Genomic DNA, 20,236 nt, shown 5'->3' on the forward strand with positions numbered 1-20,236 from the left:
TGTTCTCCATCATATTTTTTAATACTGAGTCTCTGATTCAACCTGAGGTTTTCTACATAGACTGACTGGCCAGTGAGTCACCTCACCTGCCCCAATCACTAGTTACAGACATTTACCTGGGTTCAGGGGAGCTGGATTTGTGTTCTTGTGCTTATTTATACTGCAAGTGCTTTTGTCACTAAATCATCTGCCTGGCCACTCTGGGAGGTGTTTTCTAAGTGTAGGGTTTTTTTTTTTTTTTTTTTTTTTTAAATGTAGATAATACTTGTCTAGAGACAGGGAGAGTTATATTCTTTTGTGGCCTGTATGCCTGTTAACTTTCCTTTGTGTGTTATACTATGAAGGGATAGAACTTTCAACATTGTCTTTGAATAAAAGTGATGAACACACATTTGAGTTTTTCCCTCATTTATTCTAAAGGGAATGCATGCACCACTATGTGCCTAATACTTGATGTTTAATGTTGGGGCTGATTGTTACTTTCCATAGCAGACAGAAGCAATTCAATTGCTTTCCTACAAATAACTATCTCCAGTAATGCAATCTGGTGTCTACTCCATGGTTAAAATTTTGTCAGAATCTAGTTGGCCTTATCTTGAAGTTGTTGATCTTGTTCAATTGTGTTAGATGATGGGGTAATTTAAAAAGGGAATTTGTAGTTACATATTCCTAAATATTAATTATAGAAGAATGCTGCTTAGTGTTCAAATACTATCTAGAACTAAATGTTTTGGGTGGTAAGTATTTGAAGAGCTGGTATGCTGCTAACCTTGATTTATATGTGTGTCAAAAAATAACATGGCCTCATAAATATTTAAATACTGTGTGTCCATTAAAACAAAATAAAATACTTTAGAACATTCTGAATATTTTTACTGACACTTCCTGAATACTCATTGATTGAATAGATGTAAGCGAAACAGATAATTGGATAGAAGCTACCTAGATAATGTATGTATTCATGGTTGATTACTTTATGTAGTTCCACCAGATTTTTCTGAAGAGCCTGAAATCTACCTCTACCACTGTGCATGTGTCCTCTTTGATAGTAGAAATGTTGATTTCTTACCAAACTTTGATCAGTGTATCTTTTAAGGACTTACCTGCTATTAAATGTTACAGGCATCACATGGGTCTGATTAGGCTGTTACCTATTTTGGGGACTTCCAAATTACTTGGTCTTACTAAAATGATTGTGTTAAACCGTCAGGGCATATTTAGTAGTGTGTTGCACATTGTTTCCTAATTTTAAAAACGATAAGAATTGCCTTTGTTAAGACACAATTATCTTCCTGCTAAAAGGTACATTGCTGAAGCCATCAGATAATAATCCTTGTGTTTAGCCATGAATTAACACTGCAGCGTGGGAGGGGTGTTATTTGGATTAATGCTTCCACATTTTACAATATTGTTAAATGGAGTCAGGGAAGGAACCCAAACAGGAATCTAGAGTCATAAAATGAACCAGAGAGAACATGGAGAGAATTTACTGGCTGGCTCTTTGTGCCCTTCTCATCCTCCTTTCTTGTACACTCCAAGGGATGTCACCATTCACAGTGTGCTGGGCCTTCCCACATCAATTGTTAAGAAAATGTCCTACAGACTTTAGGCAGTCAGAAGTAGGCATTATTAAGTATTTTATTTGTTAACCTTTCTAGAGTATTTTCTTTTAGAACTAGATTTATATTTAGATGCTTGTTTTTGAGATAGCTCTGTTGCCCAACCTACCCATGAATTTTCATTGATCCTTCTACTTTAGTCTGGAGTTACAGGTGTGAACCAAAATGCCTGATTCAGTAGATTTCTATTTTCTGTTATAACCTTTTTACTTTTATGTAATTGTCTACCATATTTTTTAGCAGTTGTATATAGTCAATTTAAAAACTAATCCTAGAGCTAAATAAAAACAGTTAAGACCACTTTTTCATAGAACCTATATGGTAGCTCACAGCCATCCTTAACTCTAGTTCCAGGGAGGGGATCCACTGGCTTCTGGTCTTTTTGGGCCTTAGGCCTCTATGATGTATATACATACATGTGAGCAAAACACACACGTAAGATAGATTTGAATAAAAAAAATTAAATATTTCACTTGGCTTTTGGTACTTTCTGAGCTTTCACTTTTGTACTTATTCATGCAATATAGATTAATGATGCTAAAATTCCAGAAATTTCCCATAAATAGAGTTTTTTCCATCCTAAGGTATCCCAAAATCTGGGATTAATTAACCATGTCAATAAAAGATTTGAAATTCTTAGAAGAGGAAAAAGTGCTTTTTTGTTTTGGCTTAATTTGATTTTTGTTTTATTGTAACAGAGATTGTTGGTTAGTTTTATCTAAAGATACTCTGCCATTTTCTGTCTTATAGCCATACCAGTGATTCAACATAACTCTAGTGTTAAACTAGGTATCGTCTAAACTCTGTACAGTATTTGTAGCTCTAAGATTGTTGAGCTGTAGATCACCTGAAACTTTATGTTCTCATTACTTTGGGGGTTTTCTTTGCAGATCTTAAAGCAGAAAACTGTAAACATGAAAGTAGACAGGACTAAACTGAAAAAGACACCTACTGAGGCTGTGAGTATCCAAATTTGATTTGTGCATTTTCTTTATTTCAGGAAAAAAAATCATTGTGACCAGTTCAGCAGTTCTGATCTTCCAAATAAATATGTTCAATTAATGCAAAGTGTTACTATAACAAACAATTTGTGAAAGTAGGAGGAATTAGCTCTGTTGTAGAGTGCTTGCCTAGCATGCATGAGGTCTTGGGTTCCACAAAGGAAAATAAAATACTACCTTGCCATTAAAAGTTAGTAGCTAAATGACCAGTGGAAAAATGAATAGTGAACAGTACTTTGTAGATATTTGGTCTCTGAAAGGGACTCTCAGACTTACAGTTTTAAGCATTGAAAGACAGTATGATAGTGAAAAACAAATGTAAAATCAAAATTGAGTATAGCTATTAGAACCTAGGGTTTTTTGTTTTGTTTTGAGAACAAGAAATGGTAAGTTCATTGAATTTTATTTGTCTTCTATCTTTTATTTTGTATTTTGATATTGGAATATCAGTGTTTTACTAAATACCATATGTTGAACATATTAATACTGTTATTATAAGTTTTTATTTTATTTTGTTTTTGATGTGTTTTGGTATCTATACATTTTGATGACTATTATATCATTTGAAAACAAAGAATAAAGTCTTAACGAATTCAGATTTTTAAAAACAAAGTGCCATTAGTGTAATAATTTATTTGAGAATTGAAAATCAGGGCAATCTAGTATGCATAAGAACTAATAGGGATTAAATTTTGTTGGAAAGAACAGTATTAGTCAATAAAATGTGCCAAGACAATTATTTTTTATTTGGGTGGGATGGTGTGGGGGACTGTTTTACTGAAATAAATTGTAGATAAGTCGTCAAAAGTCAGATATTTTTAAAAGAAATTATAGGAGAAGTAGAACATACAGGTGAATGTTTACCTTGTCTTAGGTGGGGATTGCCCTTCCAAGCATTAAAGCAAAGGACAAAATACCAAAATGGAAATGTAAAATACCATATCCAAAATAAAAGGACACATGACAATAGCCATTCTAACAGGTATGAGGTAATATCTCATTATGATTTTGATTTGCATTTCCCTGATTATTAGTGATGTTGAGTACCTTTGTATGTGCCATTTGGCCATTTATATGTCTTTTCAAATTTCTTTGCCCACTTTAAAATTGGGTTATTTGGGGGTTTTTCACTATGAAGTTGAAGAATTTCTTATATATTTTAAATTACCCCTCCCCAGAAGAATGGAAAGTGAAATAAGTTAATTACAGAGGAACATATTGCATGATTCCTCTACTATGGGGCATCTAAAATAGTCAAAAGGTATGTAAGCAGGCAACAGAATGAATGCTGGTTATCAGGGGAGGGAATGTGGGAATTGTTTTATGGCTACGTATAATTTAGTAAAACAAGTGAATAAAAAGATGGGTATGGTGGCTCATATCTAATCCTAGCACTTAGGAGACTGAGGCAAAATAATCACAAGTTCAGGGCTTCATAGTGATACCCTATTTGAAAAGAAAAAGGATAAGTTTCAGAACTTACAGTTACTAGTAAATTGCTGTGTACTTTAAGAATTTTGCTGGAGAGATGGCCCAGCGGTTAAGAGCACTGACTGTTCTTCCAGAGGTCCTGAGTTCAATTCCCAGCAACCACATGGTGGCTTACAACCATCTGTAATGGGATTTGATGCCCTCTTCAGGTGTGTCTGAAGACAGCTATAGTGTACTCATACATGAAATAAATAAACAAATACATCATAAAAAGAGAATTTTGTTGAGGATAAACTTTGTTAAGTGTTCTTAAAAAATACACAAACATACAAAAGGGGCCACAAAGAAACTTGGAGGTGTTTTTCACCTGGAATGTGGTGATAGTAAAATGACTGTATGGATCTATCTAAACTCACCAAATTATGTTAATTATGTGCTGTTTTTATAAGCTACAATTTTGTAATATCACAATTAAGTTCAGTTGTGTGGGGGAGTCATAGGACATGACAAGCTGGAGAAAATATTTGTAACCCAAAGTAGTTAATATCTTTTATGCTAAGTCAGAAGAAATGAATATCCCAATGACAAAATGGGCATAAAACCTTTCAGAGAAGGACCAAAGCCAGTAAACTAGAAAGAATCTATCTTAAAGGTGATCAGAGAAATGCAAATTTTATTTTTTATGCTAAGTGAATTATAAGGCTCTTACAGTCACACTTATGTAAATTTCCTAGCTTCTATCAGATCACTTAGAATATAAAGTCACTGATTAGATATGTTTTAGGGCTTGAGTTGCCTACTTTACTCAAGCAATGGAGATTTCTCATTTTCTCTTACTGGTATTAGTACTATGTTTTATTCTTAAGAAGTTTTTTTTTTTATTTCATTGAACTTACTGGTATCAGTACTAAGTTATTTTTATGAAAAAATTTTCATTATCATACTGGTGTCAGTACTAGGTTTTATTTTTAAGAAATGTTTCTTTTTTTCTTTCATTGATCACTTAGAATATTGGCAGTATAAAGAGGATTTACCCCATAGGTTCAATAATAGGAGCAAATTCATGTAAATCCTGGTTGCAGCTTTGAACTGACAGATGGTTTGCCTTTTCCTATGAGTCAGGACAGTCCTACTTGGTTTGCCTTTATGTACAGAGAAAGGAAAGATACTGTAAGGCTAAGTAAACCTTATGATTAGAAAATACAAGCACTTTAGATGTAAATGTGTGTAATAGATGAACCCTGTGAAAAATTGTGTTGGGGGTGGGGCTACCACATTAGGAAAGGTTTTTTTGGGGCCCATAAGATGGTTTACCAGGTAAAAGTCTCTTAGAATGTAATCTCAATGAGGTCAGCACCTAGAATATAAGGTGAAGAGAACCAACCCTGCATGATGACATCTGCACATATTACTCTTCTTTCCCTGTCTTCTTTCCCTTCTCCCTGTCCCCTAATCCTATCCCTCATTCAGCAATAACAAGAAGTCTCAGTCACAAGTTTAAAGGATGTTAGGATGATTCTTTGAAAATAAGAGAGACAAAAAGGGTTGGGTATGGTGGTGCAAACATTTTAATTTTAGTACCTGGGAGGCAGAGGCAGGTAAATCTCTTGAGTTCAAGACCAATGAGGGATACATAGATAGACCCTGTCTTAAAACAAGAAAGAAATTAAGCAAGAAAGACAATGAAACAATTGCTTTATTTTTCTTTCCACAAAGATAGAGAAACGTGATACTTGAGTTTGGGAAGTAACATTTTTAAGAATTCTACTTCAGTCTAGTCCTTGGTAACCTCTGAAGTATGCACTGGGCAACAATGAAATGTTAGTGAGGTTGAGTTCTAGGGAAGGTGGTAAAAGGTCTAGGCTATTTTGCAAACTTGTGCCATGTATGGTTTGTCATGATGTCAAGCAGAGTTTTTGGTAAAGCCATAATATCCTTTGCCAACAATATTGCTTGTATTCAAGCAAGATCTGGCTTGGGTACCAGGTTTGTGATATATATTACATGTCATGTAATGGTGAACATACCAAGTTATTACAAGACTTAAATGTTAACAACAAATGGGTATTTACCTAACCCACAGAATTATAACATTGAATTAGCCTATCTGCATGTCATTAGAAATTTATATAGATGTATTTGATACTAAATCCAAGTAAATGGAGAAGAGATAGAAGAACCATGTGAATCGGTGTTGCTCAAATTCTCCATATTTTCTGTTATTTTTTCTTTACTGTTTTTTCCTACAATCCATACTTAAAGAGGTCAGGTTTGGTTTGTAGAAGGATTTGGTGTTAGGAGTTTTTCATATATAGCATTATCACAAAATTTGAGGTAGATCTTAGCAAAGTTGAGAATTTGGCTTAAAGAAAATCATATCATACTTTTAAATATCTTATAGTTGATAGGAATCTTTGGGGCTTCTTCCAGTTTTAGATTCCAAAACAGCGTGGTTGGATATATAGGTGGTATTTAACTATTAATCTCTTGAATGAAGATGTTGAGATTTAAAGAGAGAATGATTTTAAATCTAAATCCCATGTTCTTTAAGTACTAAGACAGGGTGCTCATTTTTAAAAATTTCCTATTCTGTGTACTTGCTAAGTGGCAGGTACTTGGACATACTCTTCAAGATAGCTTATTAGGTTGCTTGTGTTTTCCTGGTAAATAAATGGATAGTAATTAGGACTCACTATAGTTTAATAATCATAAAACCAAAAGCAGAACATAGATTTGTTTGGTTTCAAAGCTAGGTTTATTTCCATGACACCATTTATAGAATTAAAGTGTTAACACTTTCCCACCTGTTGTGCATAAATAGAATTATTTCTGTTTCAGTCTCTATCCCATTTTCCTTTACACTTTGAGGACCTTTTATTATAAATTCTCAATCCACTCCTTGATACCTAATAATGGTCTTGTCCATCTGTACACGTTATCAGGAATGTATGAAAATGGGAATACCAATTAAGAATAGAATCTTAGTTTTATAGAGTTCAGAAGCTCTATGGTCTTTTCTAATTCAAGCTTTAATATTATTGTAGAAAAAAATCAGTGCATCAGTCCTAGTCTTTTGTTTTCAGGATGGTTGGCGTGCTCTCACTCTCCAGTTCTCTCTCCTTCCCTCCCTCCCTCCCTCCCTCCCTCCCTTCCTCTCTCTCTCTCTCTCTCTCTCTCTCCCTCTCTCCCTCTCCCTCTCCCTCTCCCTCTTCCTCTCCCTCTCCCTCCCTCTCCCTCTCTCTCTCTCTCTCCCGCTCTCCCTCCTGCCATTCCCCCCCTCAATATTACCAGACATTCTGGTTACCTTTTAGGCTATGCTGCAGGTTATTTAATTTTGCTTTTAGTGCTGCATAGCTTCCTTTATTTCTGTTGTTAGTGTACTTCAAGTAGTTTGCTTTTGCAGGTTTATTCAGATTTAAACAAATGCATAGTGGATTGTTGGGAATGAAATTTCTTCATAGGTTTCTGTTGTAATCTAAAAGATCTAGTTTTATGTAAGTAAAAGTTGAATTGCTTTGTGAGTTAAAGGGTCACTTTTCCCATTCTTCTTTGTTTCTTTCTAATTCCTAAACATTTTTGTGAATCCCTGTTTGTTTTTCTTAGCCTGCAGACTGCAGAGCCTTAATAGACAAACTCAAAGTTTGTAATGATGAGCAACTCCTCTTGGAACTGCAGCAAATCAAAACATGGAACATTGGCAAGGTATGTAAACCCATGATAACAGAGGACAGGGAACAAGCTATTAGTACATCATTTTGTGTGCTTTTATAATGACAAAAGAAACCACAATGGAATAGCCTGATTCTATAGTTACTTGAGTATCTAGCATATATGTCACAACTCTTGATTCCTGGCATTTAACCTGAATTGTTGCCAAGGGGAGTGGGGAGGGAGGGAGTGTGAGTTAGTTCAGAAAGTAAAGCATTTATTGCCAAGTGTGGTAACTTGAGAAATCAAGTTTGATCCCTGCATCCCTCACAATGGATGGATTGATGTTTGAAGAAATGAAAACAAAGCTTTGTCTTAATAAAACTTCTCTCCAAAGTACCTATTTAGTGTTAAAATTACCACTATTTAATCATGGGGCTCACTGTGTGGCCCATCCTTGGAATCCATGCCACCTCAATACTGAGATTACTACTAGAGCATTCCACTAAGCCGCTTTTATCTTTATCCTTCTTTCTAGTGTGAGTTATATCACTGGGTGGATCTGTTGGACCGCTTTGATGGAATTCTGGCAGATGCTGGACAAACAGTGGAGAATATGTCATGGATGCTTGTCTGTGATAGGCCAGAAAAAGAACAGCTGAAAATGCTTCTATTGGCTGTATTGAACTTCACAGCCTTGCTCATTGAGTACAGCTTTTCTCGGCATCTGTATAGTTCCATAGAGGTAAGAGAATATAAGGCTATGTGGTCTGTTCTTAATTATAACCGTGTATATCCATAAAAAAAAGTGAATTTCTGTTTCTGATGGTTGATTTCTTTACTTTTCATTGTGGAGCTCTTAATGATTTTAAGCTTCAAAGATAGTAAGTAGTAAGTGGGGGGCATTTAGCTTAGTGGTAGTACACTTGCATAGTGTGTATAGACCCTTGGGTTGAATCCTGAGAACCGCAAGGGAAAAGAGATAAAATATCACATTCATAAGCATAAATTATTACCTGTCTTAGGATTTATTGGAAAGTTTCTCTGATTCATACTTATTCTATCTTTTCAAGGCATAAAGAATATAGTGCCTGCATTTTATGGACTATTTAGTAATCTTTGTCTAAAGTTATTAGAGGTATTTCAAATTATTCTTTTTGGTTGTGAACCTAGCCTTTAATGGCTGAGCCCTTTCTTTTTACACTATTAAAAATAATTTGATTTCCTTATATTAATGTGCTTATAATTTTTCAATGTCTTTTGCCAAAACATTTGCCCAAACATATACACTCTTCCCATCATGGAAGTAGGGATTAGTTTTAGTACCTGTTCCTTAATCAGAAGTATTTACATCCTTATTTATTTACATGTAACCTAAATATATCTTTGTAAATACTTAAACTCACCTCAAGATTATTTTAATACCCATCACAATTATATCAGTTTTGTTCCTGTGACCAAGTATCTGACAAGAAAGAAAGTTTTTAACTTTGTTCATGGATTGAGGAGACAGATTTTATCTTTTGAAGATGGTGGTAGGCAGCTTTACAGTGGTAGGAGCTCATGGCAGTCATATACTACTACTACTATTACTGAAAACCAGAAAACTGCTAGGCTATAATGACCAAGGCTCAAAGCCTAGTGACCTACTTTTAAAAGTTCTACACCCTTGTAAAACTGACAGTTGCTGACCAATGGTTCAAACACAATCCCATTGGGGGGGCATTATATTAAAATTGTAGCAGTGTATATGTAGCGTTAATTGTTAACTTTATCATAGAAATGATGACCAAAATGTATATGGGAATGCATCTCTAAAATATCTATCCATGCTGTGTTGAATGGATGACTGGTGTGGATGGGACTTGTTATAAGAGCCAAGGGAATCCATGGTCAAAAGGCCGCTGAAGGGATAAATGACTTAACAGTTGAGTATTTCTTGCACAGGACTCAGGTTTGGATTCCTAGCAGTCACATGGTGGCTCAGAAATCTGTGATACACAGACATTTAGACAAACATAAATAAATCTTAAATTGAGTGGTCATAAATACTGTAAAAAGAATGACTTTCTTTTAATCCAACTTGATTACCACATTGCTTTATTTTCTGAAAGAAACAATCAGAACAAACAGAAAATGACTGGTCAAGAAGTAGAATGTTGGGTGAGCTAAAGGTCTGGTGTTACCTCTATCAAGTGGGGATGGAAAAATAGTCAGTCTTGACAAAGAAATAGAGGAAGTCCATGACCATTAAGATGATCAAAAAAATGCTTTTGTTAATTTATAACTCAATTGCATACTGATTTTAATTTTATCCAATTATTTGATTTAACATATTAGTGAATGTTCTTGGGGGGGTGGCACATTATTTCTAAACTTGTACCATACTTTTTTTTTTTTTTTTTTTTGTGGGGACAGCGGAACTTCATTGATTTATATTTATGGTAGGGAGGTCCTCTCTCTTGCTCTCAGTGTCCTTGTTGGGGGGTGGGTGGTTCAGGGTTTCTTACTCCTTAGGGGCCATGTAGGCCATGAGGTACACCACCCCGTTGCTCTAGCCATATTCATTGTCATACCAGGAAATGAGCTTCACAAAGTTGTCATTGAGAGCAATGCCAGCTCCGGCACCAAAGGTGGAAGAGTGGGAGTTGCTGTTGAAGTCACAGGAGACAACCTGGTCCTCAATTTAGTCCAGGATGCCCTTTAGTGGGCCCTCAGCTGCTTGCTTCACCACCTCCTTGATATCATTATACTTGGCAGTCTTCTCCAGGTGGCATGTCAGATCCACAACAGATACATTGTGGGTAGAAACATGGAAGTCCATGCCAGTGAGTTTCCCATTCAGTTCTGGGATGACCACACCACAGCTTTTCAGAGGGGCCATCCACAGTCTTCTGAGTGGCAGTGATGGCATGAACTGTGGTCATGAGTCCTTCCACAATGCCATAGTTGTCATGGATGACCTTAGCCAGGGTAGTGCAGTATGCATTGGTGACAATCTTGAGGGAGTTGTCATATTTCTCATGGTTCATACCCATCACAGTCATGGGGTATCGGGAGAAGGGGCGGAGATGATGACCCTTTTAGCCCCACTCTTTAAATGGATCCCAGCCTTCTCCATGGTGGTGACAATGCCAGTAGACTCTCAGCACCAGACATTCCTCATTTGATGTTAGTGGGATCTCGCTCCTTGAAGATGGTGATGGACTTCCCATTGATGACAAGCTTCCCATTCTTAGCCTTGACTGTGCCATTGAATTTGCCACGAGTAGAGTCATATTGGAACATGTAGACCATGTAGTTGAGGTCAATGAAAGGGTAGTTGATGGCAATAATCTTCACTTTGCCAGATCCAGAGCAAAAGGCAACCCTGGTAACCAGGTGCCCAATATGAACAAATCCGTTCACATCTAAGGGATGAGTCGGGCACTGCAGAAGATGGGGCTATCTCTGGAACAGGAAGGAGCAGAGAGCCTTGTACCATACTTTTAATAGTTTTATTCTGAATAATTGCACACAGCTGTTGTTGATAGCTTTAGTTTTTATGAGTTCTTTGTCATAAAGGAAATAATAGCATAGAATTAGCTTTATTTCACAATGCTTAGAAATTTAAATTTTTTCTTATACATATGTATTATAAAATATTTCTATCTTGAAATTCTTCCTTATATAGAGACACATAATTTAGAACTGAAGTTACAGTTTTTACTGTTACTGAACCTTCTGGCCATCTGTTCTTAAGGTGTAGGATTATGTATTATAAGAGATTGGCTATATTTTTTTTGTATTGTGGCTCAACAACTTGATATATTTTAATGTTGACATTATTACATTAAATTTTTTTTAAGTTTTTAGTGCCAAGTTTCTGATGCATTATACTTTGTCCCTTTTATTCTTATAGCATTTGACAACTTTATTGGCTTCCTCTGATATGCAAGTGGTGCTGGCAGTCCTTAACCTTCTATATGTATTTAGCAAAAGATCAAACTATATCACACGTCTTGGATCTGACAAGAGGACTCCACTACTGACGCGGCTGCAACACTTGGCAGAGGTGAGTCTTGGGTGAAGACATCAGACATATAGTTAAACAAGCATTTCTTGTTTTGTCAAAGTGAATTAAAATCCTTTCCTTAACTTTCTGATTTTTACAAGTATCTGGGACAATGCAACAAAGTTTCAAAAAGCATGAGCATTCTTAACTATTAATTAATTCGATTTGAAACATTTCATCAATTCTGCTCATGAAACAAAATCCTTGCTTCAAAACTGATGGTGCTGCTTTGGGGGAAATTCAGAGTAAGGATTCTTTGTGAAAAAGAAGTATACAAGGGGAAAAAAGGTTTATTCCTATCTTTAATTCTGATATCCACTTTTCTCATCTGGGAATTTAAGAATTGTTTAGGATAATTATAGAGCACTTAGTGCTATTTTCTAATGGTGGTAAATTGTATTGAGTCAAGACTTCTTATAGAATTCAACCATATTCAAAAGATGTGTGGTATTCCTAGAGGTTAACTGATACCATAGTCAGTTTGCTATGAAGTTGTCTTAGAATTTTTTTTCAGGATCTTTATCTTCATAACTACTGTCCTAGTGCTGTGAAGACACATAATGACCAAGGTAACTTTTAGAAGAAAACATTTAATTGGAGACTTGCTTACAGTTCATAACCATCATGGCGGAGGAACATGGTGACAAGCAGTCATGCGTGTGGCATTAGAGCAATAGCTAAGAGCTTACATCCTGATCTACAAGCAGGAGGTAGAGCAGAGACTGGGCCTGGCATAAGTTTTTAAGACCTCAACAGCACACCTGGGATGTGGCCACAGCTATTTACAAGGCCATACTTTATAATCCTTCCAAAATAACCTCATAACTGGGGGCTAAGCATTCAAACATGTGCTTCTATGGGGGCCATTCTTATTTAACTTACCACAGTTGAGATAGTCTAAAGTTTTTTACTCAGGAGCCCTTCTAATGCTAGGATTATAGGCATGTATTAGCACACTCTGACGAAAAGGCATGTTTTAATAGCCAATTTAATGGTTACCTTAAGATTGGCTCAGATTTCAGGCGACTTTAGGTTCATTACTAACAAGTTTAACAAATTCATGACCTATATGGAAATATAGAAAAATAACCAATCACTTTATTCCAATGAAGCTTTTAATGTTTGGACATTTTTTTTTTCGTTTGGATTTATAATTACATACATGAAGACATCAGTCTGTTTTCTTTTTCACTTTTAAAAATTTTATTTAATGTAAATGAGTACACTGTAGCTTTCTTTAGACACACCAGAAGAGAGGGCATCAGATCTCATTACAGATGGTTGTAAGCCACCATGTAGTTGCTGGGAATTGAACTTAGGACCTCTAGAAAGAAGAGCAGTCAGTGCTTTAAACTTACACTGAGCCATCTCTCCAGCCCTCTTTCACTTTAAAAAAAAATCAGTGCTTGGGATAAACGTGGCTTTCCTCATGTTGAACAATACTACCACTAAACTACACCTCTAGCCATTAAACCTGCTTTGTAAACATCTTAGTGTTTTCTCATTGTAAGAAATGCCAAGACAGTTCAATATGGGGTCTAGATTACAAAAGAAAACTTAATCATTTGATGAAATTACATCATGTTTGCAAGCAACGTGAGTTACATTAAATGCACCATGCACAGAAAAATGAAAGTAGGGACTCTTGTTGGGAAGAAAGTGTTGGTGGGGTTAGGAACAGAATAACAACAACAACAATAATAGGAGGACCTGGGAGAAACCTTTAATTCCAGTACTCAGGAGGGAGGCAAAGACAGGTTGAGCTCTGTGTGAGTTTCAGTCTATCCTGATCTTCATAGTAAGTTCCAGGACAGCCAGATATATACGTTGCTATTTATCACATCAATCAAATATTAGGGCTCAGCAAATGCTTGCCACCAAGCTTACCTCTAATGACCAGAGTTTGATGCTGACACCCATATGATAAGAGAATGACACCTAAATATTTTTTTCTGACCTCTACATGCATACTATAGAATGAAGGTGTGTATGCCACATACTTAAGTCAGTAAAAATGTAGTGAGTTCTTAAAAAGAAGTTTTAAATTTGTAACTCTACCTGTAATTCTAATGGAGAAGGAAATTAAAAAATCAAGCAAAATGCCAAATAGTTCTTTGTCTTTTACTTTGTAGTACAGGGATCTGGAGTTCAAGTCCCAGCAGACACCCAATCCTCAGGACTGATCAGGGATATTTGAGAAGTCTGATTCTTGGGCACCAGCAGTCATGCACAAATTATTCAACACACACAATTATAAATAAAACAATGTAAGGAATGATTAAGAGTAATTATTTTAAAAGTTTGTTGCAGGAAGTGGGATTGTCGCTTGATTTCCTAGGAAGATGATAGAACTGGCAGTGTGTGGTAACATACCTCTTTTAAAAATCCAGCATTCAGAAGGAATAGGCTGGAGTTCAATAATAGCCTGGTCTACATAAAGAATTCCAAGCCATCCAGGCCTACATAGTAATACTTTATCTCAAAAAAATGTTAAAATTCAGTGTGATAGCCAAGTAATAGATACACAGGAATAGCACTTAGTAGATAATATTTAGGATACCGATCTGAAAGAAAGTTAGAAAATAATCTTAACATTTAATAACATTTCTTTTTGGGCTTGAGGGATGGATGGCTCAGCAATTAAAAGCACTGACTGCTCTTCCAAAGGTCTTGTTCAAATCCCAGCAACCACATGGTGGCTCACAAACCATCTGTAATGAGATCTGATGCCCTCTTCTGGTGTGTCTGAGTATAGTTACAGTCCACTCATAAATAATAAGCCTTTTAAAAGAATAAAATTTTATCTTAAAAAAATCAAGTCTTTTTTGTCTCATGAATACATTAGCATCTCATCCTGTAAAGTGGTGTTTTAAGCATGACTGATACCCTAGTTATATTTAGATTTATACCCACTAGGATCATATGATAACCCCCATTGGGTAGGTGAGTATGACATGGCTTATAAGTTATGTATATTATTTTGGGCGGGAAATATATGGGCTTTTAGTTCCTGAAAAAGTTATGAGATGCAATATCTACTGTTCTTAGGTGTTTGGAGTTGTTGGAGAATTGTTATTTCATAACTGGTATCTCATTAAAGCTTGTTGCTTGCTCCTTATTTATTGCCATATTTTCCACTTGGTATCATTAAAGAAGTTTATACACAACCCTTCTTAGAGATACAGTGTGAAACACTGTCTTTGAAAAATTAATTTATAACTGAGAAAATGGTACAAATATGTAAGATTAAAAAAGGATAAAGGCCTAGTGTTATTTTAATAGTCCTGTTTAATGTCTCCTAAAAATTATAGACATTTGTTTTGATAACAAAGCAGATTTTGCTTCCAAGTATTAAAAACAAAATTTGGAAATTTATAGAAGAAAGTTGGTTGTGGTCATGTTTGATAAATTTTCTTATCGCAAATATAATTTTATATCATGCTTTATTTACTTAGTGTACTAGCTGAGTGTTTTCAGTGCTCTATTAGTTGGGGAAATAGAAGGAAAAATTGTGTCAAGCTTCTGCCTTGTATGTTTAGATTTCTGATCTGACTTACCTATCTTTTGTGTAGCATCTAGCTTTTGTATATTCCTACCCATATGGTTTTTTTAAACGAGTTTCATATCTTCTATGAAATTGGTAAAAATAGCCAAAAGAATACTAGAAATACAGTGAGGAAGTACTCATTAAGCTCTAAACTGTCTTAAAATAGTATAGTAATTAGAATAATATGTTTGATTTATGATTCAATAGGTTCCAAATCATATACAGCAAACATGTAAGAAATTTATATATGGCATTGGTGTTGCATCCCTTTAATCTCAGATCTCAGTCAGAGCATCTCTTGAATACCAGGACTACACACAGAAACCATGGAGGAAGAGGGAGAGGGACAGAAAGTGGGAGAGAGAACAAGTGTGAGTGTGCATAATTTATGCAGAAGACAACTTTAACATAAGATGAATTCAGTGTGATGGTTTGCATATGCTTGGCCCAAGGGAGTGTCACTCTTAGAAGGGTGTGGCCTTGTTGGAGGAAGTGTGTCACTCTGGGGGTGGCCTTGGAGATCTTCCTCCTAGCTCTCTGAGGATGCCTAGTCTGTTCCTGGCTTCCTTCCGATGAAAATATAGAACTCTCAACCATGCACCATGCCTGCCTGGATGCTGCCATGCTCCTGCCTTGATGATAGTGGACTGAACCTTTAAACATGTAAGCCAGCCCCAGTTAAATGTTATTTATAAGATTTGCCTTGGTCATGGTGTCTGTTAACAGAAGTAAACCCTAACTAAGATAGTGTTACCCTTCAGGAAACAATTTGATAAGAAGCTAAGTCAAAGAGCTATTAAACTCTATTAAAGAATCGCATGCTTGAAATACATATATTTGACTAAAGATATAGTTTTGTTGGTAGATGCTTGTTTAACATGTATAAACTGGATGTGGTGGTACATATATCTATATTCCTAGTACTCAAAGATCAGAAATTTAAATACTTGACTGCACAGCAATTATAAGACCAATCTAGGAAACTCAAGCTTCTGCCTTAAACAAAAACATAAATGTATAAAATAATTGAATAACAGAATAGCCCAGGCATGGTATACCCCTTTAAGTCCAGCACTTGATCAACAGAAGCATGAGTATGTTTATTTGGTAAGTCTGGGCTGTACAGCAAAAGTATATTTTACAGAGAAAACCACATAGAGGTAAGAAAGTCTGTTTCCATGAAAGAAAAAACCCAATTCTTTCTTTTATGTAAACTTTAGGTAAAAATTTGAATGCAGTCAAATTATGGCATCTATGGTTTTCTTTCTATTTGGGTAATTTGCATTTTTCCTATTATAATCAGTTGTCATAGTAAATACTTTTTGTTCATGAATATTTTGTCTAATTAACAATAGTTGCTTTAAAATAATTTTAATGAATATTTGATTCCATGCTTTTATTTAGCTTATTTCTTCACTGGTAACCCATTATATGTATTTGTGAAAAGTGTACCCTTTGATTAATCTAGCTATAGGTTTTTTTTGTATTTTGTTACATATTGTTTTTCAATTTAATCTTTTTTCTTACATACTTTTTTTGTTGTTGTTGACTATGGGTTTGAAATACCTAATTTTTAATGTATGTATTTTAATTTCTGGGATTATATGCTCTCATTTTACCCAGATAAAGTAATTTCATGATTTTTCCATGTGATTTTTTTTTCCTTTGACCCCATTGAAGTATTAATTACCATGTTCCTATGAATTTTTCAGATATTTGCTGATTTTCCATATTTTTGTGATAGATTTCTGATTTTTTTTTCTTCAAATATCTAATGACAATGTCATTGACAGATTTGGCTTAAATGTATTAAGGGTTGTTTTGCAGCTTAAGGTCTATTGAAGGTGTTTTTGATATGTCATGGAAAGAATATCTGCTCTAGTCTTGCATAGCTTCTGTATGTCTGTTAAGTCTAGTTGTCTAGTTCAGGTTTTCAGTTTCCCCATTTTTTAATCTAATCATTGTTAATTGCCTTGGGTATCAGAATTGATATCTTAAGTTGCAAAATTATACTTTTAAGTTACTACCAGTTTAATTTGTTTTGTTGTTGATTCTGGTTCGGGCCATTGAAGAAACAAAGGTTCTGTGTATACTGTGTAAGCACACAGTGATATACATCCTGTGCCTCTTTTTAATAGTACACAAACTTTGTTCTTATTTCTCCCATATTCCTTTTTGTTTTTATTGCTGTTCTTTTTATATTTTTTTACAGTTTTACAATCCATTTTTATACATTGTATTATATCAATGTAGGTATATAATTTTTAGGTTACAGTTTGCCTTTGAATAGACAAGTGGCACATCAAAAATAGAGAACACTGGGGAGATAGCTCACAGGAAAGATCTTGCCATGCAAGCACCAGGTCCTGACTTGAATCTCTACAACTCACATAAAAATACCAGGAGTTGTTGGCCCAGTTTATAATCCTATCAACAGTGGATCTTTAGAGCTCTCTGGCCAATTAACCAAGTTCTATCTATGCTAATGAAAGAGACCTAGTCTCAAAACCAGGTGAAACCACCTAAGGAATGCCTGACCTTGATTTTTGACCTCCATTGGAATGTATTATGTATTATGTGCCTTGTCCCAGGATAGGAACTGCTTACTGTATTCATCATTTGGTCTGTGCCCTTAGTAAAGTTCCAAATTAAGCAAATTTAGCAGCATGTTCTTTGAGCTAGTCCTTCAGAGACCAAAATAATCAAACACTGTTAATGCATCAAGATTCATTCTCCTTACTTAAGTAATGTGGACTGTTGTTTATAGCTGTTGAATATAGGCTAGGGTTTGGTAAGCTTAATACCAAAAGGTAGTTTGCAAAATTCTTGTGAAATGGATTGATTCTGAACTGTTTTTAAAATGCATTCGTTACTTTAGTAATAAGTGAGTGTTTGGAGTTCTTGTGTTGCTGTTTTCATTATTATCACTGCTATGAAATTTGTTTTTAGCCAGTTGATAGAGGAAAGATAAAGTGTTTATATATTTTTAGTGTGTGTATTAATTACTTTTCTATTGCTGTGATAAAACACCACAACCAAGGGAACTTGTGAATGAATGAGTTAGGGCTCATGGTTATAGAGGGTTATGGTTCATGACCACTGTGGCTAAGGCATGGTGGTAGGAGTAGTAGGTGAGAGCTACTTGAATTTGACATGGACTTTTGAGACCTTAAATCCTATTCCCAGTGACATCTTCTCCAAAGCCATCCATCCCTTCCCTAATCCTTACCAAGTATTCAAGGTAGTGTATATGAGCCATTCTCATTCATACCACCACACTTTACTCTGGTTTCCTTAGGCTCATGGCCATGTAATGCAAAGTTCATTTAGTACAATTTCTAAAGTTCCCATAAGTCTTTCATAGTTTCAACACAATTTAAGTCAGTCTCTTCTTTGACTCAAGGTAATCTCTTAATTGTAACCCACTAGAAAGTCCAAATCAAAGCAAATTACATTCTCACAACATACAGTGTGGCATGTACATTACAATTCCAAATAGGAGGAATGGGGTTTAGTGAGGAAATACTGTATCAAACTCAAGATGGAAACTCATCAGAACACATTCCTGTGTTGAAGAACTTAGATGCTTCTGTTCTAAACCTTTGCTGACTGCAACATACTTCTTAATTTTGGTTTGGTTCTACTTCCTGTATGCAGCTCTCCCTGGCAGATATTCCATAATACTATTCTGTGGCTTCTCAGGGCCCCCCTACAGGGAGGGAGCCCCCTGACACAAACCTAGCTTTATTTAGCCATATAGAATGCTTCCACAACTCAATTTCTCCTGCATCCTTCACAATTTTAAAGTCAGAAGCACATAGTTATTGCTACCAAGTTTAGCTGCCTGCTTGGGGTGGAGCCTGCCCCCCATCCTTATATTTCTGTAACATTTGATTTGATGCTGCTTTTTAATCATACAACAGAATCAATAATAGGATGTCTTGGCTTCTCTGTCCAAAACTTTTCAGTTTAGCTCCAGGGAGATTCTTAGGACTAGGACAGAAGCAGCCAAAATACTCTTCACCAAAATATCAGGGTTAGGATCTTTATGCATCCACAGTTTACTTTGTTGTTAGCACTCTTGCTTTTCAATATCCAGCTAGGAAGGCCAGATAAGCCTAGCTTACAGTGTTCAACCACTTTGTTAGTCCAGAGTCAGAAAGTCTATATTCCTTTCAAATTACAGTAGCATACTGAACTGGTACCAATTTTTGTCAGTAACTCCTCTTTCAGTTTTTGTGATAAGATAGTATGGTGGAAGTACTTTACACACATACTTAATTTGGTGGTCATGGTTCCCATGGTTCCAGAGGGTTAAGAGTTAATGACCATCATGGTGAGGAACATGGGAGCAAGTGGTCAGTATTGGAGCAATAGCAGAGAATTTATACCTTGACCCACAGGACTGAGACAGAGCTAAACTGGGTTTTGAAATTGTTACCGTCATTTGACCCCCATTTTCTGTATCCCGTGATTCCTGGTTAATAAAGACTTCCAAAAAGCTTTTTTCTTTGCTATTAAGTAGATTTTGTTTTGGCTACCAGTAAGGTTTTGTAATAGAGATAGATCCCCCTCAAATGGCAGCTTCTGTGATATATACACTGTTATAGATTTATCAAAGATATGGTTGACATGATTTTATTTCTAAAGAAGGAAATTATGATGATATATAGAACAATGACTATGTGTACAGCCTTTCCTAGTAGAATAACAGTAGTGATTGGGACACACACTGGATTAGTGAGAATTAGGTGAAGGCATTTGTGTTTGAGCTGTGTCAGGCATGGCTTACATTAAGACAAGAGTAAAAGTAGCTTATTAAAATTCACAGTTGTAGCTAAGATGACTAGCAATTACTTAAACAAAAATATGTTATATTTGCCAGATGTGGTGGCATGGATCTTTTAATACTAACACTACCAGGTGGCAGAGGCAA

The 20,236-nt window shown here is 35.6% G+C and overlaps 1 protein-coding gene across 12 annotated transcripts in view; it reads left to right on the forward strand.

The window, feature by feature from the left end:
• Positions 1-20,236, forward strand: part of HUWE1 (HECT, UBA and WWE domain containing E3 ubiquitin protein ligase 1) — a 127,375-nt gene that overhangs the window by 22,916 nt on the left and 84,223 nt on the right. For 11 of the 12 annotated variants that reach the window (XM_080910429.1, XM_080910436.1, XM_080910439.1 and 8 more), the window contains 4 exons: positions 2,510-2,578; positions 7,655-7,753; positions 8,238-8,444; positions 11,601-11,753. In XM_080910429.1, coding sequence (XP_080766555.1) covers positions 2,534-2,578; positions 7,655-7,753; positions 8,238-8,444; positions 11,601-11,753 — 504 coding nt within the window. In that variant the 5' untranslated portion in view covers positions 2,510-2,533. Of the gene's footprint in view, positions 1-2,509; positions 2,579-3,494; positions 3,603-7,654; positions 7,754-8,237; positions 8,445-11,600; positions 11,754-20,236 lie in introns of all 12 variants that reach the window. The other variant, XM_080910431.1, reaches the window with a different exon arrangement.

Source organism: Micromys minutus (assembly GCF_963924665.1).
Source record: "Micromys minutus genome assembly, chromosome: X".
Lineage (NCBI taxonomy): Eukaryota > Metazoa > Chordata > Mammalia > Rodentia > Muridae > Micromys > Micromys minutus.